Below are 26,573 nucleotides of genomic sequence, written 5' to 3' on the forward strand. Positions count from 1 at the left end.
TTAATCTCATAAGTTCCCTTCTGAGCCTTACTTTAGCTGAATTCCACAAATTTTGGTATGTTTTTAAAAAATTTTTCTTTCAGTGTAATAAAATATTCTTTAATTTCCCTTTAGACCTTCCCTTCTATCCACTGATTATTTAGAAGTATGGTATTTACTATCCACGTGTCTGAAGATTTGTTTGTTTTGCTTCATAGTTGAATTCCAGTTTGATCAGAGAACATAGATTGTACAGTTTCAATCCTTATAGGTTTGTTCATTTGTTTTTCGCGCATTCTGTGGGTAATTAAGAAGCGAGTGTAAAGTAAATGTCAGTTTGGTCCAGTTGATGGCCTTCTGTCCTTCTCTATCCTCCTGGCCGTCTGTCTGCTACTTTTATCAGCTGCTGAAGGCAGTGTTGAAGTCTGGAGCTGTAGTTTTGTCTTTTCGGTTCTGTCTTTTTCTCTGGCCGTGCGGGTCCTTGTCGCTGTGCGGGCTTCTCTCTGGCTGCCGCGAGCAGGGGCTGCTCTGCAGTGCGCTGTGCAGGCCTGTTATCGCAGTGGCTTCTGTTGCGGAGCAATGAGGCTCAAGGGCACTGAGTTCAGCAGTTGCGACACGTGGGCTCAATAGTTGTGGTTCCCGGGCTCTAGAGCACGAGCTCAGTAGTTGTGACGCATGGGCTTAGTTGCTCTAAGGCATGTGGGATTTTCCTAGATTGGGGATCGAAGTTGAATCTCCTGCGCTGGTAGGCAGATTCTTCACCACAGAGCCGAGGAAGCCCCCGGTTCTGTCCCCAGTCCTGGCCCCCTTTGATTCAGGTATTCTGAAGCTCTGTTAGGCGCCCACGTGTTTATGGTTGTTATGTCTTCTTGGCAAATTAACACTTTTATCATTAGTTAATGTTCCTCATTATCCCTTACAGTATTCTTTGCTCTAAAGTTTGCTTTGTTTCATACTGATACAGTGACTCCAGCTTTCTTTTGATTAGTGTTTGCATGGCGTATCCTCACACAAGTTGCAATTTTCCTGGTTCTTTGTATGCTGAGTAATTTAGGTTTATATCCTGGACATCTTGAGTGTTATGTCATGAGATTGCATCTTGTTTAAATCTTATGGAGAATGTCGATGTACAGTTGACCCTTGAACAACACAGGTTTGAATGGCACAGGTCCACTTAAATTTATTTTTCAATAAATGTGTATTGCAGTACTACTTGAACTGTGGTTGACGGAGTCTGTGGATGTGGAATTGCAGATACTGAGAGGTGACCAGTTGCAGGGGGTGGGGATCAGTGTCCCTTAGGCCCAGGTTGTTCAAGGTCCAGCTGTGTTTGTTTCACTGTCATTGACCTAGTTGGGTTCAGAGTGTGTGTTCTAAGCAGCCCTCTGGGCATTGTGGTTCAAGGTCAGTTCTGTTTCAAAACCTGTTCAGAGCTGTCTGTATCTGACTTGTGTGCTGCTAGTAGTCACCTGACGCTCGGTTGGTAGTTTACCCCATAGGTGAGAGGTGCTGGACATTTGTGTTTGCAAGTCGTTTGTAGTAATCCAGAACTAAGACTTGAGATTTTCTTGGGTACCAACTGATACAAAGGTGGGCTGCTGCCTGAATTCCTACCCCCAGCATGCTGCCTCCTGGGACTAGCCCAAACTGAGAGTTTAAGTGACTTACAAGATGTTGGTTTAGCCAGAGTTGTATTTTAAAAATCAGTTGTGCAGCTATTTAAAAAGTAAGTTGATTAACTATTTCCCTAAACATGGTCAGTTTTGACATTTTCAGTTAGTAGGAGATGATGCTGTTTATGATCTGTTTAATATAAGGCTATTCATTTTTCCAGTTGATTTCCTTCCTTATAAGAGGGATTATTTATGAATTTTTATTTTGATCCTGTTTTTATTTCTAGTATTTTAGTTTTCTGCCCTGTAATATCTAAAGTTACTTTCAGGTAATAATGATTAGATTTTAATTTTGAGATATTACATACTTGGGTTTCAAATAACTTCTATCATTTATTTTAAAATCTTGTCTATGAATGTCAACTGAGTTAATACTAATGAAACTTACAACTTGACTTTTGTTGTCTGTTATTTTTTAAAATTCACATTAATGTATTATAACATAGAAAGCCCAGTTATTTATTTAGACTGAAAAGCTTTTATTTTAGCAAATTATTTATAATCAACTCATAACTGAAAAATTGACTTACCTTAATTCAACCTGGGGATTTATACTTAGCTTTTATTTTAAATTGTCACACACACACACACACACACACACACACACACACACACAAGACTGTACATGTAGGATGATGTAATTTGGATCACACTGATATTTTTCTAAATAAAGAGAATGTCTTAAAGAACAACCCTATATATGAGGAGAAAAGAAATCATAAGCTATATTTAGCTTGGCATAAAATAACTTTTGCATAGGAATTTTAGCAATGAAACTGCAAACCTCCTTAGGATTGGGGCACCATTTCTGTAGGGCTCTGGCAATTTGGTAATAATTAATATCATGGCGTGGTTGCTATGTTACATTTGACTGCATTTTTGGCAGTAAATTCCAAGAGAATCTCTATTTTCCAGGACAAAACACACTAAATCTTTGTGGAGATAATTCTGTCTACATTCTCACCTAATTTTTATGGCTAGAACTGAAAACAGTGGCTTTGAGATGAGAGGAAAGAAAAGTTGTAAATTCATTGATAAATTTGATAAATTATCAAGAATGCCAGACTGAAGGCAGCTTTCAATTTGATTAATTAATTTGTAATTCAATTTTGGAAACATTTTCTGAATATAGGGATTTTGGAGATTACTACCAAAGCTGCTTATCATTCTGAAAGTAGGGAGGAGCAGAGAGGAACAGAATATGTTTTTAGTGTAAAGCTTGCATTTTCTCCTGTCCTCGTTTGAGCAGTGTGATTATTGGAATACCGTGTTTGCCTGTCTTCATTCTGCTCTTGTTCCTTCTTTTGCCAATACTCTGCCTGGCTCAAATCAGTGCCTGATGGATGGTGCGAATTGGCGGTGGCCTAGAAACTTCGGGTGTGAGTCTGTATAATGCCTGAGGTGTGGATAACACCAGATCTGACTGTCAGTAGAAAGCAGACTCTACAATTGATCCTTGTTATCCATGGTAACTATGTTCTAAAGTCCCTCAAACTAAATCAGTGGACACAGAACCATGGCTTCTAAAGGAATACAGGATTCTGTTCCCATGAGCCTCCCCTTTTTGTCACCTGATCAACACATAAGCTTGTTTCATGCTTCTGTTGAAAGACACCGTATTTAATATATATTGCCAATTCATTAACACTTAAAGCATGGCCAGCCCCCGCTGTGAGTCATCCTGGATGAAGCTCACCTAACACACATGAATTTTCTGGAAGGCGCATCGAATCCTTCTTTGGTTTAGGAGCAGTAGGTCACACTTCAACACTGTACTTTGGGCCTATTTTAAATAGCAGAACCACCAACAAAAGCACAGAAATGTGGAAAATGTGGCACTAAATGGACCATAAAAAGGACATTTCCTGTGGTATGACACTTGAAACAAGAAGGCAGAATATCACCTGCTCAACCACAGCTGGGAGTGTGTATGCTGGGTGACGAGCTAGTGCTCACACCGCTCTGCATGCGTCTACGAATGACAGGAAAAGTGCCACACGTATGGATTTTGGAGTTACAAGCACATTTTAACAAGTAGGCCTGTTTGTGAATACCGAATTCATGAGTAACAAGGATTAGCTCTGCTTCAAAGACTAGGGGTTTGTGTCTGCTAATCCCAACTTTCCAGACCATCCCCGCCCAACCCCTTCTCCGTCTTGCCAGCCACACGTCTGCTCTGTGTCTGAGTCTGTCTCTGTCTTACCAGCAAGCTCTTGTTGTATTTTAGATCCCACATGTAAGTGGTGTCACGTGGCATTTGTCTTTTTCTCTCTGACTTCACTGAGTATGATAATCTCTAGGCCCATCTATGTTGCTGCGCATGGTAGGATTCCGTTCTTTTTCATAGCCTAGTAGTAGTCCCCTGTATATACGCACTGTGTCTTTACCCAGTCCTCTCTTGATGGAGCTTTAGGTCGTTTCCATGTCTTGACTATTGTGAATAGTGCTGCTATGAACAGAGGGGTGCATGTATCTTTCCCAGTTTTAGTTTTGTCTGGATATATGCCCAGGAGTGGGTTGGCTGGATCATATGGTAGCTCTATTTTTAGTTTTTTGAGGAACCTCAATACTGTGTGGATCAATGCTAGTTTACTTTCCAACATTATTTTGACAAATAGCATAAAAATTTAAAGGCTTGAAGATAAACTAATCAACAGTATTTTAAACATTTAATTCCTATCTTTGTCTCAGTCCTCCCGGTAAAATGCAGTCAATTAACACATGGATCCTGGGCTTTACCTCCCTCCCCTGCCTGCCTCCTCTGATTTCTGACAGTATTTCCTCTCCATGAATCCAAAACCTACCCAGCCTTTGAACCCAACTTGTCTCATTTACACAAAAACAAACCAAAACAACCTTTCTAAGCACTCCCACAGTAATATTTTGTTTCTCTGAATTCTTCTGATCTGCCTGTACAGCTCATTTTGAAATTTGATTCCATGTGGTGGTGGTTATTGAGCAAGATGTTAATCTTAGGTCCATTTCTGCCATGGATCCTACTTTCAGTTTAAAATCTGTTTGGAGGGGTATATAAGTAACTAGTAAAAAATGTAAGTAGTAAAAAATGTAAGTAACTCAACAGGGCACTGAAGGATAGGGGACAGATGATAGGAGAGGGGAGTCCTGAGCTTGGTCTGGAATCAGAAATCTGGAAGGATGATGATGTAGAGGAGGGCAGTGGGTGGGGGCTCTCGAGCAAGGGAGAGAATTAATTCATGAGCGGGGAGGGATATTGGGAGGTTGTGATTAGCAGAAAATTAGTATTTTATGGAGAATAGATAAACAACAAGATCCTACTGTATATGGCACAGGGAACTGTATTCAATATCCTGTGATAAACCACAATGGAAAAGAGTATGAAAAAGAATGTATACATATGTTTAACTGAATCACTTTGCTGTACAGCAGAAACTAACACAACATTGTAAGTCAATTATCCTTCAATAAAATTTTCAGAGAAGCATGAGAAAGATCTGGAAGACAGTACAGTAGTCTGACTGGAGGGGCAGCACTTTTGGGGCCCAGGCGGGTGGTAAGGCCAGAAAGCGAGTGGGACAGAATTATAGAAGTTATGTGCTAGATGCCAAGAGTTTACACTTTCTCTCTCTCTCTCTCTCTTGGAGAGGGAGGGTGGTGTCCAGGGATGACTTTATATTTTATTTTGTAAGTGGTGCTGAACTCAGAGGTTTTTATTATGTGAAGGGGGTTACATAATAGTGTTTTATTCATTTAGCCAACAAATAATTATTTCATGATTAAAATGAATTCGAGAAAAGAAATGCCAGAGCCTGTTGTCATAACTCAGGAGACGAGAGTGGCTGGAGATTGAGCAACCATAGTGGGCCTGGAAAGAATAGATTTCAAAGATACAACAAAGGATGAATTGATATGACTTGATGAGTCATGAACAAAAGGGATCTGCTTTGCACTATTGTGTTTCTTGATTTATGGTGTCTGTTGAGCCAAGCTGTAAGCTCTTCGGGAGATACACTACATTTTACCCTCTTTTGCTGTAGGTGCCCATTGTCTTTTTATTCCAGTTTAAAGAATGTATTGACACTTCTTATTCCACACGACGTGACATTTCAGACAGTGTCCTATAACTCCCTAATAAGAGAAAGCTGAGACTGAAGGGTGTGTCTTATGAGAAGCAAACACCACTTTCATCAGTCTTTGAATCACTATTGCATTTAGTTTTTAACTGAGATATGATTATCATGTCATAAACTGTACACTTTCAAGTTACAATTCAGTGTTTTCGGTATGTCATGGAGTTTAACCACTTACCAGCTGATTTCAGGATATTTTCGTTACCTCCTAAAGGAACCCCCACCTACTTGAGCAGGCACCCTCTATTCCTCCTTATCCCCTGCCTCTGGCCACCACGAACCTGTTTTCTGTCTCTATAGATGTCCGTTCAGACTGCTGTAACAAAATGCCACAGGCAGCCTGGTTTATAAGCAACAGAAATCAATTTCTTGTAATTCTGGAGGCTTGGAAGTGGCACCAGCTGACTTAATGTCTGGTGAAGCCCCAGTTCCTGGTTCATACGTGGCTTTCTTCTCACTGTCTCTCTGTGGCCACCAGGGCAAGGGCGCTTTCTTTTGTAAGGGTGCTAATCCATTGGTGAGGACTCCACCCATGCCCTAATTGCCCCTCAAAGCCCTCGCCTCGAAGTACCGTCACACTGGGTGTTAAGATTTAGCATATGAATTTTGAGGGGACACAAACATTCAGGTTATAGCGGTGGATTTGCTTATTCTGAACATATCATATAAATGGGATCATGCAGTATGTGGTCCATAAGTGTCTGGCTTCTTTGACTAAGCATAAAACATTCAGGGTGCATCCACGCTGTAGCGCGTGTCACGGATCAGCGCTTCCTTTTTATGGCCGAGTAATATTTCACGCAATGGCTGCACCGCATTTGTTTATCCGCTCATCAGATTATGGACATTTGAGTTGTTTCTACTTTCCGGCTGTTGAGAATAATGCTGCCACGGACATTCATGTACAAGATTCTGTGTGGCCATATATTTTCAAGTCTCCTGAGCATAACTAGTAGTAGAATTGCTAATTCATGGGGCAACTCTCTGCTTGATGTTTTGAGGAACTTCCAGGCTATTCCAAAGTGACTGTACCATTTTACATTCCCACCATCAGTGTATGAATGTTTCAATTTCTCTATATCCTTGCCAACTCTTGCATTTGTCTATCTTTTTTATTTTAGCCATCTTAGTGGGTGTGAAGTGGTATTTCATTGTAGTTTTTATGTGTATTTCCCGGATGGTTAGCGGTGTTGAGCATCTTTTATGGGCTTGTTGGCCATTTGTATATCTTCTTTGGAGACATGTTGGTTTAGATCCTTTGCCTATATATTTTAACTGGGATGTCTTTTTATTGTTGCTTTCTAAGAGTTCTTTAAATACTCTGAATTCAACCCCTCACCTGATTTTATAAAAATTTATGTGTATCTTCTCCCATTCTTTTAGCACGTCATCTTTTCACTTTCTTGATAATATCTGTTGAAGCAGAAAAGTTTTAAATTTCAGTGAAGTCCAACTCACCTATTTTTTCTTTTGTTGCTTGTGAGTTGTAAAAGATGGTTTACTTTTTATGTTTATGGCTGTGCTTTGGGGTCTTTGTGGCTGTGGGCAGGCCTTCTCCAGTTGCAGCGAGTGGGGGCTTCCCATTCCAGCGACTTCTCTCGTGGGGCACAGGCTCTAGGCTCCCACGCTTCAGTAGTTGCAGCTCATGGTCTTGGCTGCTCTGGGCCGTGGGGATCTTCCCGGACCAGGGATCGAACCCATGTCGGCTGCATTGGCAGGTGGCTTCTTTACCACTGAGCCACCAGGGACGCCCCTGTTGGTGGCGATTTTGGTGCTACATTTAAGCAACCACTGCTTTGTCCCAGATGTAGATTTATTTAATCGGGCCTATGATTTCTTCTGACTTTTGTATCTGAGTGAGATTAGGGGTCCAACTTCATTCTTTTGCATGTGGCTGCTCAGTTGTCCCAGCACCATTTATTGAAAAGACTGCTGTCTTCCCATTGAAGTGGTTTGGCACCACTATTAAATTTGCATTTTCATAAGTTTGACAATACATTCATGAAATAAGGTCCAGACATCTATTGTTCTAACATACTGACTTTATTGGGTTTGAATTTTACAGAGCTTGCTTCAGTTAGTGGTGATTGTGGATCTGGAGAGTATTTCTAAGACTTTTTGAAGCAACAGCATGAAAACCACTGTTAATGCCATGAAACTCGTGGTCCTTTCCAAAACCACAGGATTGTAGTCAGGAGCTGTCATGGCACAAAGCTCCCTGTGTTTATGGGTTGGCTTGCTGTTACCACTGATTTCTTCTGATAATTTTATGGATTGCTTCAAAGAGGATAACTTCAAAGAATATGAGTTTGGAATTTTAACCAGCCTATTAAGAATTCAGGACTCTGAGGGTGCTAATGGGTTTCCCTGCTGACTCAGTGGTAAAGAATCTGCTTGCCAATGTAGGAGATGTGGGTTTGATCCCTGGGTCGGAAAGATCCTCTGGAGAAGGCAGTGGCAACCCACTCTAGTATGCTTGCCTGGGAAATTCCATGGACAGAGGAGCCTGGCGGGCTGGGTCTCCCGTTCTTTGCAGTTTCTATGTGTCTCCCTGATGCTCGTGGTTACGGTCCTGGTCTGGTGTTCTGCAGTGCAGAGGGCTGCAAAGAGTTGGACCTGATGTAGTGACTAAACAACAAGCAAGGTGCTGATGGCACCTGGTTCCAGCTCTGTGCGTCCTGCAGGTGGTTGGCACCGTGATGGCTAGATTTGTCGTGAGTTTCACACTTACTGGGCACTTGGATCCACCACATCAGACACGAATCCGGTAAATCCATAGCCTGGGCTATGCTCGTACCCACATTGTGTGCTTTCCAGGGAGAGGTTGGGGTTACAGAGGCTTAGGAGCTGCTGTGCCCCAGGAAGCCGTGTCATCCTCCGTGGCTCCCGTGTGCTCGCATCACCCATCTGGATGACAGCTGCCAGTAGACAGAGAGGCCACATATTGTCTTCTATATGGATGACGTGAATTTTCATCAAAGTTACTGTAAACATTAGGTGCTACTACTTCCCAGGGAAAGCAGTATGGCTACTCAAAATACCTTTGATACATTGAAGCTCAATTTTGTACATAAAAATGTGAAAAAAATTAATGCAGAGGCCACAGCCAGGGATAAAATATTTACAAAGGATATATCTGATAAAGGACTGTTAATCCAAAATAATAACTTAAAAATAAATCGAGGTATAGTTACTTATAATAGTAGTTCCAGGTGTACATAGGATGCTTAAAACTCAACAGTAAGAAAACAGCCCACCCACTCAATTAAAAAATAGGCAGACGACCTGAACAGACATCTCACCAGAGAAGATATACAGATGGCCAAAAGTATATGAAACGATGCTCCACACCATACGTCATCAGGGCAATGCAAATTAAAACAACGATGAGATACTGCTGCACACCTATTAGAAGGGCCAAAGTCCAAAATACTGACACCATCAAATGCTGGTGAGAATGCAGAGAAATAGGAACTCTCGTTCACTGCTGGTAGGAGTGCGAAATGGTACAGACCCATTGGAGTATGGCAGTTTTTTTCAACACTAAACATATCCTTGCTGCATAATCCAGGCGTTGTGCTCTTTGGTATTTAACCAAAGGGGATGAAAACTTAGTCCACAAGAAAAACCTACACATGGATATGAAATAAAATTATTTTCGAGACAGGACAATAAAATTTTTAAACATGAAATTCTCTTTGCCTGTTTGAGCCCCTTTCCCTCTCACCTTTAGTGAGCATGGTGTATTTGCATTACATATTAACTAGATCCCCCTAGAAGATACAGGAATGCCTCCTTGCCAGAATAAAAGGCAATTTCCCTCTGGCGCCAGCAAGGTAACTCCTTAGGAGATAACATTCCTTCCCCAACCCTGCAAGGGGCCACAGGAACCCACTACTGGCTTTGTGGGACAAGGACACTATCAATATGTTACTGCCCAAAACTTGCATTACTGTGCCTTGACCTCTAAAAGGTGGAACGGTCCTTATAGCTTTCTGAAAGACTGTCTCCTGGGGTTATAATCCTCAGGTTGGCTCAAAATTGTCCATTTCTTCGTTAGATTGATGTGTTGATTAATTCTTTTGTTGGTAGATGTTTATTGAAGTTTTATTCATAATTGCCAAAACTTGAGAAAGCAACTCTAGTCCATCCAGACAGTGGAATATTCTTCAGTACTAAAAGGAAATGAAAACCACTACAATATTATAAAGTAATTAGCCTCCAATGAAAATAAATAAGTTAATTTAAAAAAATGAAAGGAAATGAATTGCCAGGTCATGAAAAGACAAGGAGGAGCTTTAACTGCATATTACTAAGTGAAGGAACTCAATCTGAATAGGCTACATACTGTGTAATTCCAACCATATGATATTCTGAAAAAGACGAAACTATGGAGGTTGTTTAAAAGATCAGTGATTGCCAGGAATTTGGAGGAAAGGATGAATAAGCAAAACAACCTTCGGGGCGGTGAGACTCTTCTGTGTGATCCTGTGTGTGTGGATCTGTCTCTGCAGGCTGCGCAGCACTCGCAGCGCACCGTCCGGTCAGCTGTGGCCTTGGGGCGCAGCTGCACCAGCCTGGCTTCACTGACTGCCACAAAGATGGCACGCTGCTGAGGGCTGCTGGGGGCTGCTGGGGGCTGGGGCGGCTGTGCACGTGGTCGGGGAGCATAAGGGAGATCGCCCTTCTTCCCACTTGATCATGCTGTGAACCTGAAACTGCACTAAAAAATAAAGTCTGCTTTGACAATACGATTCAGGGCGGTACATGTCAAAGGCAGGAAGTCCTTTAGAAGTTCAGAGAAAGGAGAAATCGCTGTTGGCCTAACAGGGAAAAAGTTAAGATTTGAGCTGTGACTGAAAGAATGAGTAGAACCGCAGTGACTGAATGGTGTTTCCACATGTGCAACCTTGGCTGACTTTGTCCTCAGACCCTTGGGTTCTTCCTGGGGTTTGTGGAGGGGTTCCTGGAGGTTGCAGAGGTGAAGTGCTTGGGACAGAGTTGAGCAGGAGACAAGTAGAGCTCTCAACAGATACTGACTGAATACCTGCTCTATGGGTTAAAGAAATTTTTTTATTGAAGTATAGTTGATTTACAGTGTTTCAGGTATATAGCAGAGTGATTCAGATTCTTTTACATTATAGGTTATTACCAGATATTGACTATATAGTTCTCCATATATGTAGTACTGTTTAGCTGTTAATCCCAAATTAATCCCTCTCCCCAATTCCCTTTTGGTAACCATAGGTTTGTTTTCTATGTCTGTGAGTCTGTTTCTGTTTTATAAGTAAGTCTGTTTGTATCCCTTTTTAAGATTTCACATGTAAGTGACATCATATGACATTTGTCTGACTTCACTTAGTATGTTAATCTCTAGATTCATTATCCAGGTTGCTGCAGATGGCCTCATTTTATTTTTATGGCTGAGTACTATTCCACTGTGCCTATATGTATGTGTGTGTGTGTGTGTATATAGGTGTATATATAGTATACAAAGGGCTTCCCTGGTGGCTCAGACAGTAAAGAATCCGTCCGCAATGCGGGAGACCTGGGTTTGATCCCTAGGTTGGGAAGATCCCCTGGGGAAGGGCATGGCAACCCACTCCAGTATTCTTACCTGGAGAATCCTGTGCACAGAGGAGCCTTGTGGGCTCCAGTCCATGGGGTAGCAAAGAGTCAGACACGACTGAGCGACTAACACACACACACACAATATACGTATGTATATGTAATATACATGTATACGCAAACACACCACATCGTTATCCATTTATCTGTTGTGGACATTTAGGTTGCTTCCATTTCTTGGCTATTGTAAATCATGCACGGTTGTTGGACTCACGCTCTAGCTCAAAAAAAAAAAAAAGAAACCGCCTGCTTAACTATCACAGAAAGAGGCCAGCATGCAACAGGAAGAAAGGCCCAGTGGTAAAAATTGCTATGTTGTGGTCTGGGAACAGTTAAGTAAACCATACTTGGGTGATAAAGCTGGTTAAGTAGATCAAGAGAAATTTTATTTTGTGTTTTGAACTCCAAAGGGAGCAGTCTGTAGACAGTGGAGATCCTTGAGATATTATCAAAAATGATTTTGATAATGTTTTAAGAATAATTAGAGTTTAAATCAATATAGGAAGCAGGGATTTCAGCTGTGACTCTTCCAATAATTTTGAAATCATTGTCGCAGTCTTTAGCTGGTTTGTTTAATGGGCAGGTCATTTGTCCATCTAAAATGGACTTGATCAACATTATAAAAGTAAACAAGTTTTTTTCTTTCCTTAGTTTAATATCCTGGCATTCAAACTTTGCTTCAGATGATTTAACTAATTTGTAAATAAATCATCAGTCTTAAACAGAGTCTTTTTGACATTGGTCTGGGGAAATGAACCCTATAGTCTTTCCTATAGAGATAAATTCCTTTCATCTTGATCTTTTTCATTTATCTACGCAATGGGGTTCTCTCTCTCTTTCTGTTTAGTAACACCTTTATTGAAGTAGAATTCACATATTATAAAATCCACTCATTTTTAGTGTATCATTCAGTGGTTTTTAGTATGTTCGCAGCGCTGTATAACCACCACCACAATCACAGAAGTTTTATCACCTCCAAAATAAACCCTGTATCCCTTAGCTGTCATCCTGGGTCCTCTCATTTTAACTTCCTTTATAGCCATTAATCTACTGAAATGAGAATTGAAAACAATTCCTTCTAAAATAGCATCAAAAACAGAAAAATAAATATTTGAAAACCAGAAAACATTGAAAGAAGCTGAAGACCTGAGTAAATGGAAAGACATCCATGCTTACAAACTGGATGCGTCTGCACCTGTAGCAGTTCAGTTCAGTCGCTCAGTCGTGTCCGACTCTGCAACCCCACGGACTGCAGCACGCCAGGCTTCCCTGTAGCACAGAGCCAATCAGCATCTCAGCAGGCTTCATTTGGGGAATTTACAGAGATTGGTCTTCAGATTCATATGGAAATGCAAGAGATCTAGAATAACCAAAACAATCTTAAAAAAACGACAAAGTTGGAGATTCGTGCTTCCCGGTTTCAAAACTTACTATTATGCCAAGCCATGGTAGTCATTACAGACTGTCAGGGATAGAGGTATGTAAGGGTAGAAGTATGTAGATCAGTGGAACAGAATTGAGAGTCAAGAATAAATCCTCATGTCTTCATTCAGTTGGTTTTCAGCAGTGATGTCGAGACAACCAGAAGAGGGAAAGAGAGGTCTTTGTGTCTCATGGTGCTGGTACAGATAAAAATACTCGGAGGCGAGGATGCAGAGAAATTGGGACTTTTACACATTGCCTTGGGAATGTAAAACTGTGCAGCCACTTTGGAAGACAAGTTGGCAGTTCCTCCAAATGTTAAACATAGAGTTACCATATGATCCAATAATTCCACTCCTAGGTGGATACCTAAGAGAACTGAAAGAGTGTTTCTACGTAAAGCCTCATTGCATGAATATTCATACATCATGCACAGTAGCCCAGATGTGGGAACAACTGAAATGTCTATTTTCTGGTGAGCGGATCAAATGAAGTATGATATATTCATACAACTGAGTATTATCTGGCAACAAAAAGGAATAAAGTATTGACACTTGCTACAATGTGAACGAACCTTGAAATCCTTATGCTAAATGAAAGAAACCAGTCATATAAGGCCACATACTGCATGACCTTGTGGGTGAGGTTGTCCGCTGTAGGCAAACATCAATACAAATATAAACAGAGGCAGAAAGCAGATTAGTGGTTGCCAGAGGCTAGGACAGGGGTGAAGGGGTGTGTAACCACTAATGGTACAATCTCTTTGGGAGATTACGAAAATGTTGCGAAATTAAATGGTGGTGATGGTTGTACAACTCTGAATATATTAAAAACCACTGAAATGTATTCATACTTTAAAAGCATGAGTTTTATGGTTTGTCAATTATATCTCAGCAAGTTGTTATATTTTAAAATGTATGCTTAATGAGATATCACTGCTCTACAATTTTTTTTTTCATTTTCTAGTTAGAAGTAGGATTTAGCAGTTAGTTCCCTTTTTATTTTTTTTAAGTCATATTTGTTTGCTTTTACAAAAATATGTGTTTCTCTAGAGTATTCTGGCTTCCTTATGTTTATGTCAACTTGTCACCGTAATTATACCTTTTGGAAACTGTATCAGGATGCGTGTAGTAGAGCTTGGGCTCTGGAGCCGGTCAGACGCAAGGGAGAAATTTACAGGTTCCATGGGCTTGGGCAAGGGATTGAATCTCACCTGTCTTGGCCTCCTCCTTTGTTGTGTTAAATAAGATATAATCTGTAAAGTGCTATTGATAGTGTTTGGCACAGAGTAAGCTCCATAAATATTAGCAATTGTTACTATTAGTTTACAGTTAATCATTGTTTCATCTCCCTCTCAATGTATCTGCTCTTACTCCCTGCATCTGTAATTGTTCTGCCATGTGAACTTATGTTTGTGTGTATTTTTGTTAATTACATGCCTAAGGGTGGAATGACTGGGCCACGATTTTTTTTTAAATTTAAAATGATCTTATGAATTCAATATTGGCCACACAGACTGAAAAATTTTAATATGGTGACAAATGGTTTCATTCCTAACACCCAGTTGTCTTAATGAAGGAGCATAATCCAGTGAGCTCTGTGCCTTTCATTCATGGATAAATAAAGTTCTTATCTCCATCACTGACTTACCAAGGTCACCTTGAACAAGTTGTTCAATTTCCTTTTCTTCTATTTTTCTTAACTAAACTGAGGATAATAATTTCACTCCGACTAATGCTGTGATGTGAATAGTGATTAGCTCCACAATTATAGACGATTTTGTGATAAAACGGTGCCAAATAATACCTTCACTTCAGTGCTATAGAAAGTATGATTATAAAGTGATATATAGGAAAGAAACGTTACAGGACTTTGTTTGAGAAGAGTGTGCACTGTGGCTTTTTCTTAGCTGTTTGCGGGGATATTTGCTAAAGCTTTGGTCTCCCCTTGCAGTTTTCTGTTGACCTTTCTATGCATCAAGTTAATAAAGCCTCATATGTCAACTCAGTAACTGAAAGAAAATGCAGCCAGAACTTTCTCAGGCTATTATTACTTTTTCCTTGTCTATTTGTTTTAGGTCTGGACTGATTGTGAGGTTGTAGGAGAGCTTGCTTAATTCTAGCTCTCTTCCCACAACGTTCCTTCATTTCCCTTTCACCCTCAGCAGTTACCACCTTGTTTAAAATGACTTAGCCAACAGAGCACAGTTTGCATTTATCTTAATAGTTCTTGAGCACTCAACGGGGTGGGGATGTTTGGCTTTATGGGAGGTTCTCCTTGTTAACTCTGGATTATCTCCTGTCAGTGGAGTTCATTCACTTTCCTTCTAAGGTGACAATCAGATATCATTTACTTAATGACAAGCTTTTTGGGGGTAAAATTCATTTCCTTCCTGACAAAGTTGAGTTTTATTTTACATCATATAACCTTAGGAAAATAGTCTAAGCTTAGGAAGTCAATTTTAAGCAACCGTTTAAAAGGAAAAAATAATTTACCTGACTTGCCTTAAAAGTCAAACTCTCAGGCCTGAGAAGCACCCCAGGACAAGCACCTTTTTGGTTTGGTTTTGTTTAGTTCTTCACAGCATTCTGAGCTTGGAACAGGACTTGGCCTCTGGTGGGTCATCAGTGGATGATTGTTAAATGGATAAACGGACGCACTGCCCAGAGCTGCAGCATTAACTGTGGCTTTTGTTGGTCAAGTTGTGTGATCTTGTTAAGCCCCCATTTTCTCATTAGGAAAATAAACATGATAGTAACTGTCTCATGGGATTATGGTGTTGGATAAACCTGGCCAGGCATGTCAGACCCTTAGGGTAGTGCCTCATACCTTGTAAGCATCTGATACATTTTAGCTTCTGTTGTTAGGTCTGTGAAAGGGAATTAGATTGTATTTGGAACGTTTCACAAAACAATGACAAAGTTTCCAAACCTCCCACTGTGATTCCATTGATAGATTTCGTCGAGTGTTTTTGGCAGAGGCACTGGTCAGATGGTTGCTGGGGAGACAGTCTGCTTCACAGGGTGGTTTTTGGAAGCACCAGTAGTTAGTTCCTGGTTATAAAATCACTAGGAGCTTTTGAGGAGATGAGATACTAGACATCAGGGTTGAAGTTTGGGAGTTTCATTTTTTTAAGTTTTGGAGTTGAGTAAACGTCACCACGTTATGACTCTTGAATAAGGACGCTTGAAAACAGAAAGAAACATGTAGGGAGACAACATTGATACTAATGATCAACTGATCAATGAGGTGATTAATTTTGGAGTGTAACTTTAATTATTTAGATAAAACATTCTCTAATGAAAACTTAAATTTTCCTCAGCTCTTCACAAGGGAAAATGCTTCTACCTAGAAAATTCCCCTGATTCTTCCTGCTGTCTTAGTCCCACTCAAACAAGGTTGAAAAACATCTCATTTACTTTATTTAAGACAGAAATATGATCTGGAGATAGAAATTATTCTAAGTGACAGAGACCCTTAATGAACTATTTTTCTTATCTTCCAAGGCAAAGGTGCATAGCCCTGTAATATTCGAGGGAGAAAAAAGGTCAAACCAACCATAGCTTTGGAAACTGCTTCCCGTGAAGCCTTTCTCCTCCACCCAGGAAGTCATCCTCCTGTAGGTTCTGTGGGGAAATCCAGGTGTCAAGGAAAGCAACGTTTTAAGATTAAAATTTAAAAATGTCTTAAAATTTTAAATTTAAAAAAATTGAAAAGTGCCCCTCAGTTATAGATTTTCTTTGAATGCAATGGCTTCACTGGTCCATGGAAATCATCCCTTAAGATATTAAAAAGTGACTGTTCATGAAGGAGGGCTTTGTGCAAATATAGTGAAAGTCACTTAGATGTGTCTGACTCTTTGTGACCCTATGGACTATACAGTCCATGGAATTTTCCAGGCCAGAATACTGGAGTGGGTTGCCATTCCCTTCTCAAGGGGATCGTCCCGACCCAGGGATTGAACCCAGGTCTGCCACGTTGCAGGCGGATTCTTTACCAGCTGAGCCACAAGGGCAGCCCAAGAGACAATCGGGTTTACACTCCCAGTGTTCTGTGTTGTGCTTGGTTACTTAGTCGAGTCCGACTCTTTGGGACCCCATGGGCTGTAGCCTGCCGTGCTCCTCTGTCCATGGGGATTCTTTCGGCCAGAATGCTAGAGTGGGTAGCCCATCCCTTCTCCAGGGGAGCTTCTCAACCCAGGAATCGAACTGGGGTCTCCTGCATCGCAGCTGGATTCTTTACAGCCTGAGCCCCCAGAGAAGCCCAAACACAATAAAAGTCCCAAATGCGCTCTGGACTTTTTGTTGTTGTTTAGTTGCTAAATCATGTCTGACTCTTGTGTGACCCCTGGACTTTGTTACTTGTTTTTTTAACATGAACGATGTTTCTCCCTCACTGTCATACAATCTCTGGCTTGGAACTGCAGGCAAACATTTTTATCCATAGTGCCAACCAGTAGACACTAATGAAACCGTAAGGAATAGCATAGACTCCTTCTGAAGAACATGATCTTTCAGAGAGTGGGTGAATCCCACAAATAGCGGGGGAAATCCACAAATAGTATTTTCGGGACGCTACACATCCGTTAGGGAGCTGGTAGAGAAGCTTGACTCACTAACTGAATGTTAGCAAAACACGCCTTTCCGTGTACTTTCAGAAGCTAAGTGAACATTATGTAGTTTGTTCTTTCTTTACCCCCCAAATTAGGAAACTGTGGCATATGATTAGGAAATTACTGGATTTAGACATGATTGTCCGCAGTAGAGAGCACCTCGGAGTTGAAGAGAACGCACGGCAGTATACTCTGAAAAAATCAGCTGCTTTTTCGCGAAAGAGCAATTGTCGCTTTTGTTCATTGTTGTACTTCCAGAATCTTACTTAAAATTGGTATATGTCTTTACAATGAGTGGTAGATTCAGACAGAGTGGGATTTTAAGTGCAATAAGTTATCTCTTATCTCATAGAGTAGACAAACAGAATTCTACCACAGGATCACAAAATTTTTCTGCTCAGTTCTGTTCAGTCACTCAGCCGTGTCTGACTCTTTGCGACCCCATGAATCGCAGCATGCCAGGCCTCCCTGTCCGTCACCAACTCCCAGAGTTCACTCAGACTCACGTCCATTGAGTCAGTGATGCCGTCCAGCCATCTCATCCTCTGTCGTCTCCTTCTCCTCCTGCTCCCAATACCCCCCAGCATCAGAGTCTTTTCCAATCAGTCAACTCTTCTCATGAGGTGGCCAAAGTACTGGAGTTTCAGCTTTAGCATCATTCCTTCCAAAGAAATCCCAGGGCTGATCTCCTTCAGAATGGACTGGTTGGATCTCCTTGCAGTCCAAGGGAATCTCAAGAGTCTTCTCCAACACCACAGTTCAAAAGCATTAATTCTTTGGCACTCAGCTTTCTTCACAGTCCAACTCTCACATCCATACATGACCACTGGAAAAACCATAGTCTTGACTAGACGGATCTTTGTTGGCAAAGTAATGTCTCTGCTTTTAAATCTAGGTTGGTCATAACTATTCTTCCAAGGAGTAAGTGCCTTTTAATTTCATGGCTGCAGTCACCATCTGCAGTGATTTTGGAGCCCCCAAAAATAAAGTCTGACACTGTTTCCACTGTTTCCCCATCTATTTCCCATGAAGTGATGGGACCAGATGCCATGATCTTTGTTTTCTGAATGTTGAGCTTTAAGCCAACTTTTTCACTCTCCTCTTTCACTTTCATCAAGAGGCTTTTTAGTTCCTCTTCACTTTCTGCCATAAAGGTGGTGTCATCTGTATATCTGAGGTTATTGATATTTGTCCCGGCAATCTTGATTCCAGCTTGTGCTTCTTCCAGCCCAGCCGTCAATCAAATGCCCTTAACTAAACTAGATTCATAGTGACCGTAAATGATCTTTGCACAAAATCGAGGCAAAATTCTCTGTGCTGACGATATTGAAACCCTCGCCACTTCTTGAGGTAACCAAATTCCACTGGAATGAGCCTTAAATGAAAACACTGTTGGTCTTCCATGCTCCCAATGCCAGGAGCCTGGGTTCAATCCCTGGTCAGCGAACAAGAGCCTACATGCCACAGCTAAGAACTAGCACAGCCAAGGAAATAAATAAATACTTTTTTTAAAAAATTACTAGTCTTGTGGAAAAGAACAAGGATTAATCTTTTTGAGATGTTACCAGAATTCTTCCAGTCAGAAGCTGTCCAGCAACAGCACCTTGGGAAAACAAGGAAGTGGAAGGGAACAGTACCTCATAGGCTCATTTGAAGAGCAGTGAAAAAGATGGCAGGTTTACAATTATTATGAGACAAGTAATCACCTATACCCAAATAACTATTAGAAAGTGCACTGAAAAACCATAAAAGAACAGGTATCTTGGATGATTGTTTTCAAAAATGCAATGAAAGGCACTCTCCCATTCATCACAATAACAAAACCGAAGACACGTAAGAGTAACCCCTATTAGAAATGTGGAAAACGTGAGTAGGTGAAAATGTTACTTAAAGGCATTTAAAGAAGAATTTAATAACTGGATATATATGCTGCTCTCAAGAATGGGAATACCTAATACTGTAAAGCAGTAAATTCCCCTCAAATTTATTTATGAATGTTTTGAAAACTTGCTCAAAGTAATTTTAAAGTTAAATGGGAAAAAAGGAAGTATGTGAGACCAGCCAGGAAAATGCTATTAAAAAACAAAGGATAACGATGAGATTTTGGAGGCATGCATTTCCTATTTACACATTTGCAAGTTTTCATTTTTTATAAGTACTTTTGTCCTTAATTTTAAATTAGAGAGACAAGTAATAAAGCACTAACCAGAGCTGTAATAAATTATGGTCCAGCCACAAAAAAGGCTGAAGAGTGTTGTGTATGTGTGTGTGTATCTCCATTGAAAGAAAGGGTGTAAAGATTATACTGAAGAGGAAATGTAAATTTCTGTATAGTTGGTAGTATTTTCGTATTATCAGGAGATACTGTAAACAACTGTATGCCAATAAATCAGTAACTTAAGTAAAATAGACAAATTTCTAGAAAGACACAAACTACCAAGGCTGATTTGAGAAGTGAAAAATGTTACTAGACTTGTGAAGAGAGTATGGATTAGTGACTGGAAACACTTTCTACAAAGAAAAGCCCTGGCCTGGCTGGCTCACAGCACACATTGAAAGGTTCTGTTTTGCACCATAACCAGGTGGCCTTTAGCTCAGAATGCAGGGTTGGTTTCACGCTGGAAGTCCATTCATGTGAAACAGCATTATCAGTAGGTGCAGGACAAATAGCAGTCGGTCATCCCAGTAGGTACAGAAAAAGACGCAGACCTAGAGAACAGATTTGTGGACACAGTGGGAAGGAGAGGGTGGGCCGAATGGAGAGAGTCGCATGGAAACAGACACGTTACCGTGTGTAAAACGGATGCCCAGTGGGAATTTTCTGCGTGACTCAGGGAGCTCCACCTAGAGGGGTGGGAGGGAGCGTCGCGAGGGAGGGGACGTATGTGTACCTGTGGCTGAATCATGTTGATGTATGGCAGAAACCAGTATAACACCGTAAAGCAATTAGCCTTCAATTAAAAAAGTAAAAAAAAAAAAAAAAAATGCTAAGAAGCCAGTCACGGAATACCACATATTCTATGATTCCATTTATGTGAACTATCCATTCTAGGCACATCCAGAGATGTAAAGCAGATTAGTGGCGGCTGTGACTGGTGGGGTTTGCGGTTAATAATGAGTGACTGCTAATAGGTGCAGGATTTCTTTTATGGGATGATGAAAATGTTCTAAATCGACGTGCTGATGGTTATACAGCTCGGTGAGTGTATTAGAAACCGATAAGTTATACACTTCACTTGGATGAATTGTATAGGAATTTTATCTTGATAAAGTTGTTATATAAAGTGTACTAAAAGCGTGCAGAGCCGTATGTTATGAATTTCCTGCCAGTGAAACAGCCGCTAGCCCTATCACCTGTACTTGCCTTAGTAGTGATCTGTGCGCTCTGCCACTTCAGTTGTGTCTGGCTCTTTGCGACCCTGTGGACTGCAGCCCGACAGGCTCCTCTGTGTATGCTTTTGTCAAATAAGGTCACGGTAAAACACTGTATTCTTAAAAATTGGGATGCTATGTATGCACGATACATCGGTGTATTTTCCCTTCGTGCATAGTTTAATCATGTAATGGATCTGGTGGCAAAATTTCTCACCAGCTGTATACTACCGTTGTTGCTCCTTTGCTCAGTCGTGTCCGACTCTTTGCAATCCCGTGGACTGCAGCACACCAGGCCTCCCTGTCCATCACCAACTCCCGGAGCTTATTCAAACTCATGTCCATCAAGTTGGTGATGCCATCCAACCATCTCATCCTCTCTCGTCCTCTTCTCCTCCTGCCTTCAATTTTTCCCAACATCCGGGTCTTTTCTAATGAGCTGGCCCTACGTATCAGGTGGCCAAAGTACTGGAGCTTCAACTTTAGCATCAGTCCCGCCAATGAATATTCAGGACTGATTTCCTTTAGGATTGACTGGTTTGATCTCCTTGCAGTCCAAGGGACTCTCAAGAGTCTTTTCCAGCATGACAGCTCAAAAGCATCAATTTTTTGGCTCTCAGCCTTCTTTATAGTCCAACTCTCACAGCCATACACGACTATTGGAAAAACCATAGCTTTGACTAGATGGACCTTTGTCGGCAAAGTAACGTCTCTGCTTTTGAATATGCTGTCTGGGTTTGTCATAGCTTTTCTTCCAAGGAGCAAGTGTCTTTTAATTTCGTGGCTGCAGATGCCATCTGCAGTGATTTTGGAGCCCAAGAAAATAAAGTCTGTTATTGTTTCCATTGTTTCCCCATCTATTTGCCATGAAGTGATGGGATCGGATGCTGTGATCTTTGATTTTTGAATGTTGAGTTTTAAGCCAACTGTTTCACATTCCTCGTTGACCTTCATGAAGAGGCTCTTTAGTCCTTCTTCACTTTCTGCCATAAGGGTGGTGTCATCTGCATATCTGAGGTTATTGAGATTTCTCCCGGCAGTCTTGATTCTGGCTTGTGCTTCATCCAGCCCGGCATTTCTCATGATGTGCTCTGCATAGAAGTTAAATAAGCAGGGTGACAGTATACAGCCTTGATGTACTCCTTCCCAATTTGGAACCAGTCTGTTGTTTCCTGTCAGGTTCTAACTGTTGCTTCTTGATCTGCATACAGGTTTGTCAGGAGGCAGGTGGTATAATACATTGTATATTTTCCCTTCATATAATAGCTTTAATCATGTAATGTATCTAGTGACAAAATTTCTTACGCACCTCATTAATAAAACTGTAACAGTGGGATTTGCTGCATTCTTTCTGTATACCAACATTGTGCTGAATTCTTAGCATGCATTTCATCATTTGCTTTTCACAACATTTAATGATGGCCCCATATTTTCCGTCACTCTTCCGTTCTGTTCTCCAGCATACCAGAGCTTACGTTCATAAAATTGGGTTACTTAGTCAAACACCAAAGATGCACGGCTCCTCTTATGAGCAGGTGCTCTGAAGATACAGACTCTAGGTCTTCATTTCAACTGGTGTCAATGTGATTCTGGCAGTTTTAAGAACACATTGATAAATCCACCCATGTATGTTTAAGAAAGATTTTTAAGTTTAAACCATTTTGCATTTGTTACAGTTGATTTCTAACTGAAGGAGAACACATTTTCTAGTTACTTGTCAGTTTTTTGTTTAATGTAACACTTAATTTGAGATACAATCAATGGCAAAGATAATTTTGAGGTTTTTTTTTTTTCTTCCCCGTTGCAAATATAGGCTAGCGCCTCAGCCAGTTTGGGCCACTAGCAAAATCCCATCGGCTGGTGGTTTACACAGCAAACATTTATTTCCCATAGGAGGCTGGAAAAGCCTAAGATGAGGAGGGGCTAGATTTGGTTCTGGGCCAGGGTCCTCTTGCTGCCTTGTAGATGGCCACCTCGTGCATCCTCACATGGAGAGCCGAGTGAGGGCGTGTGCTATGAGCCCTTCTTCATAGAGACAGGGACCCCCCATCCTGACAGCCCCCACCCCCATGACCCCAGCTAACCCCAAGCACTTCCCAAGGGCCCCACCTGTGGATACCTTCACATCAGGGCCTGGACCTCCAACATACGAGTTTTGGGTGGGATACAGTTCTGTCCATAGCGACTGACTATGGTGAAAATCTTGTCCGTAAGTGCTAACTCTTGCCTTTTTTGTTTGTTTGTTTTCAGTATTATGTGCCAAGAACCTTGCAAAGAAAGACTTCTTCAGTAAGTAAACACGCACTTTTGCTCTTTCACTATTGATATTCTTCACATATTTCTGAAATTTAAAACTTTTTCAAAAAACACTGGGTGTATTCTCCTAAAAGAAAAGAATAGAAGCCCATGGTTTGACAAACTTCATTTCCCAGTTGACTACGGCACAGAGGCTCCTTAGCTCCAAGGCACAGAATTTATAACTCAATCAAGAAAAACTCTCTCTCATTCCCTATTCTGGCCACACCGTTTTCTCTGCCTTTCCATCCATTAATATATCGCTTTCTGCTGAAGTGTTCTCTACTCAAATACAGATGAGACATTTTTCTATAAAGCATCTGAGTTTCAGTAAAACTGATAGTCAAATTTGATAAATTAAATCACACTTTAAAAGTCGTGTAATGAAAGGAATTGTAAAAATAAAAATAATAAATAGAGAGTCATTTTCTTATGAAAGGAATCGCCTCTTAAGAAGCTCACCTACTATAAAGTAGGTGCCCGGAGCAGGAAAATTTTCACACTCTTTCTGATCCTCACCAGAATGCTGCTTGGTTCCTAAGTGGTGTGTTATTCACACTCTCAGGTGAAGAAACTGAGGTTCACGGGCTTTATTCAAGGAGCTAAGAAGGTGCAGAGGGATGGATCCCATCCAGGTCTGTCTCTCAGACCTGGCCACCTCTCTGATCTTATAAACCTGTCTGATTCACACTCCAGCATTTAAGAACCTACCTAATGAAAATTTGGTGAATACTGCTTCCAGAGATAAAATAGACAAAGACCAGCAAACACAATGTCTAAGTATTATTTTTTAGAAAGTACAAATACATTTATTTGTAGACACTTTTTCCTCCATTCAACTAGCAGTGATCTTCAGAAATAGAAATCTGAATTTAAGCCTGTTTTTAGAGTTTCATTACTAGTGTCTAAAAATCTGAGGAGGATGTCATTCTGGGCTGCTTTTCTTAGAAAGCTTAATGGAAGTAACTTATTTTGCTGATCGAAACTGACCTTAAATTTGAGAATGAAAAACACCAGGATAGTTGGGTGGTCTTGACGCGCCCTTTACCTGCGGGACCATGTTCTGTGTCGCATTGACAGACCTGTCATCTCATCCAGTGTGGCTGTCCCCTCTCCTCCAGGGCTCCCTGACCCTTTTGCAAAGATTGTTGTGGACGGATCTGGGCAGTGCCACTCAACGGACACTGTGAAGAGCACATTGGACCCAAAGTGGAACCAGCACTACGATCTGTGAGTCGGATATCCTACAAGGCACTTGGGAGTGAGAGGAGAGGCTGGGTCTAGCTTGTAAGAGAAGCATTTTTTTTGAGAAAGGGATCACCAGCTTCTTTCTGGTAACACACGTGAATGGCCGGAGACCCAGTGCCTACTTTTGGAATTCATACACTTGGGAGTTCTTGCATTTGTTTCCATAGATTGTTCATGGTTTGCTTCTGTAACTGTGATCTTCAAACATTCAATCTCCTGGCCCTCTCTAACAGGAAAAAGGGGCTATAGTTCAGGTCCTCTATATGCTACTGTTTTTTCAGCAAAACCATGAGCATAGTTGTAAAACGCATCATTTGAAATGCATTATTATACATATTTATTATGTTGTTCTTGTTGTTTAGTCTCCAAGTCATGTCTGGACCCCATGGATGTAGCCTGCCAGGCTCCTCTGTCCATGGGATTTCCTAGGCAACAATACCGGAGTGGGTTTCCATTTCCTTCTCCACATATTATACGAATATTTTATACACACACACGCACATACATATATATGCTGATTTTAAAAATTTTGCTTAGATGGTAAAGAATCTGCCTGCAATGTAGGAGACCCAGGTTTGATCCCTGGCTCAGGAACATTCTCTGGAGAAGGGAATGGCTACCCACTCCAGTATTCTTGCCTGAAGAATTCCATGGGCAGAGGAGTCTGGCTGACTACAGTCCATGGGGTCACAAAAAGTCGGACACGACTGAACAACTAACACACTCATATTTTTTGCAAGAGCAAAGAAAGTTTGGTATGAGTGACTATATATAAGCCCACTCGCCATCTGACAACTTCTTGTATCCAACCATTACCTGGATTGCCCTTTGAAAATCACTATTTTATCTTCACCTCTGTTTTCATGTCCTTGCTGAGAAATTTTTGTCAGGTAACGCTGAATGATTACTGCTTTGTTTTACCGCCACACCACAGACTGTGCTGGTTTTGAGCGGGTTTTTAGTAGCTGGATCCTGAGGCCCATTTTCAGTTACACTGTGGCACAGGAGTGGTCTGGAAAGCGGTTGTCAGTCCAAGTCCTGGAAGCCCCCTTGTGGCTGACCTGCCCTGAGAGGCGGGGGTCTCCTGTCCAAGCTCTGCTCTTGCGTGTGCTTTGGGTGGATGGAGGGTTTGTAAGGAGTCCTTTGTTGCAGACTGGCTATTCTCTATGCAGCCTAATTGGTGGGAGCTTATGAATCCTGCCATTATCTTTGGAACTATTAAGATCTAGTAAATCCCTGTTACAAGGTTATCATCAGCATGTAGTTATCTCCATGTGCTGCTCAAATAATCAGCTGTAGCCCTTTTGCCACCGATTGAAGTTGGTAGACAGATATTCATCGAGGGCCTGTAGTTGTACATATAGAGCCAACATTATTTTCAGAGAATTCTCCTGGACTAACAAGTCAGTCAGATAGAATCAATGGGCTGTTGTAGTATAGAAATGCAATTAAAGATGAATTTGCACTTTGGTTTCAGATATGTTGGAAAAACGGATTCTATAACCATCAGTGTGTGGAACCACAAGAAGGTTCACAAGAAGCAGGGAGCCGGCTTCCTGGGGTGTGTGCGGCTGCTCTCCAATGCCGTCAGCAGATTAAAAGACACTGGCTGTAAGAGCCCAATGCTTTTCTGCCTCTTAATGCACTGAGGAAGGCTTATGAGCCATCATTTTGTTTATTATTATTTTTGAATACTGAATACAGAATTCCCGCCCTCCTCCCTAGTTACCATTCCCCAGGTTAAGTTTTGAATTGTTTGTTTGCAGACCAGCGTTTGGATCTGTGCAAACTAAACCCCTCAGATACTGATGCAGTTCGTGGCCAAATAGTGGGTAAGAACTTTCTCATCTCTAAAGAGATAACTTTTACAGAACTTAACATCCAGCTCTTCATCACTGAGAAAACACACAAAGCCACTGACCCATGGTGACATACGCGAAGGACAAGCCGCATTTGGGGGCCATCTCTCCAGTACTAGAAACTTTCATCTTGTGTGGTTTTTGTTACTTTATCCGATTCCCTTCATTTAGTCGTTCTAGGTGGAGTTAAAGTGACTAAGGTACACAAAGATGTAGGGTTGTAATTTTTGATGTAATTTTAGTCCTCACATTTGTCCCGCTACCCAAGCGCAGATGGTAAACGTGGTGGCCGCGCATGCACGAGCTGAGACAGCTCCACAGGAAGACCGGTCCACATGTAGGAGGCAGCGGGATTTCTGAAGACTTCTGTGTCCTA

The 26,573-nt window shown here is 41.2% G+C and overlaps 1 protein-coding gene across 4 annotated transcripts in view; it reads left to right on the plus strand.

Annotated features, from left to right (window-relative positions):
* Positions 1 to 26,573, plus strand: part of SMURF1 (SMAD specific E3 ubiquitin protein ligase 1) — a 92,055-nt gene that overhangs the window by 43,663 nt on the left and 21,819 nt on the right. For all 4 annotated transcript variants that reach the window (XM_027961798.3, XM_027961800.3, XM_027961799.3 and 1 more), the window contains exons 2-5: positions 23,046 to 23,084; positions 24,212 to 24,320; positions 25,816 to 25,949; positions 26,105 to 26,170. In XM_027961798.3, the coding sequence (XP_027817599.1) occupies positions 23,046 to 23,084; positions 24,212 to 24,320; positions 25,816 to 25,949; positions 26,105 to 26,170 (348 nt within the window). The remainder of the gene's footprint in view (positions 1 to 23,045; positions 23,085 to 24,211; positions 24,321 to 25,815; positions 25,950 to 26,104; positions 26,171 to 26,573) is intronic.

This window comes from Ovis aries, chromosome 24 (assembly GCF_016772045.2).
Source record: "Ovis aries strain OAR_USU_Benz2616 breed Rambouillet chromosome 24, ARS-UI_Ramb_v3.0, whole genome shotgun sequence".
NCBI classification, from domain to species: Eukaryota; Metazoa; Chordata; class Mammalia; order Artiodactyla; family Bovidae; genus Ovis; species Ovis aries.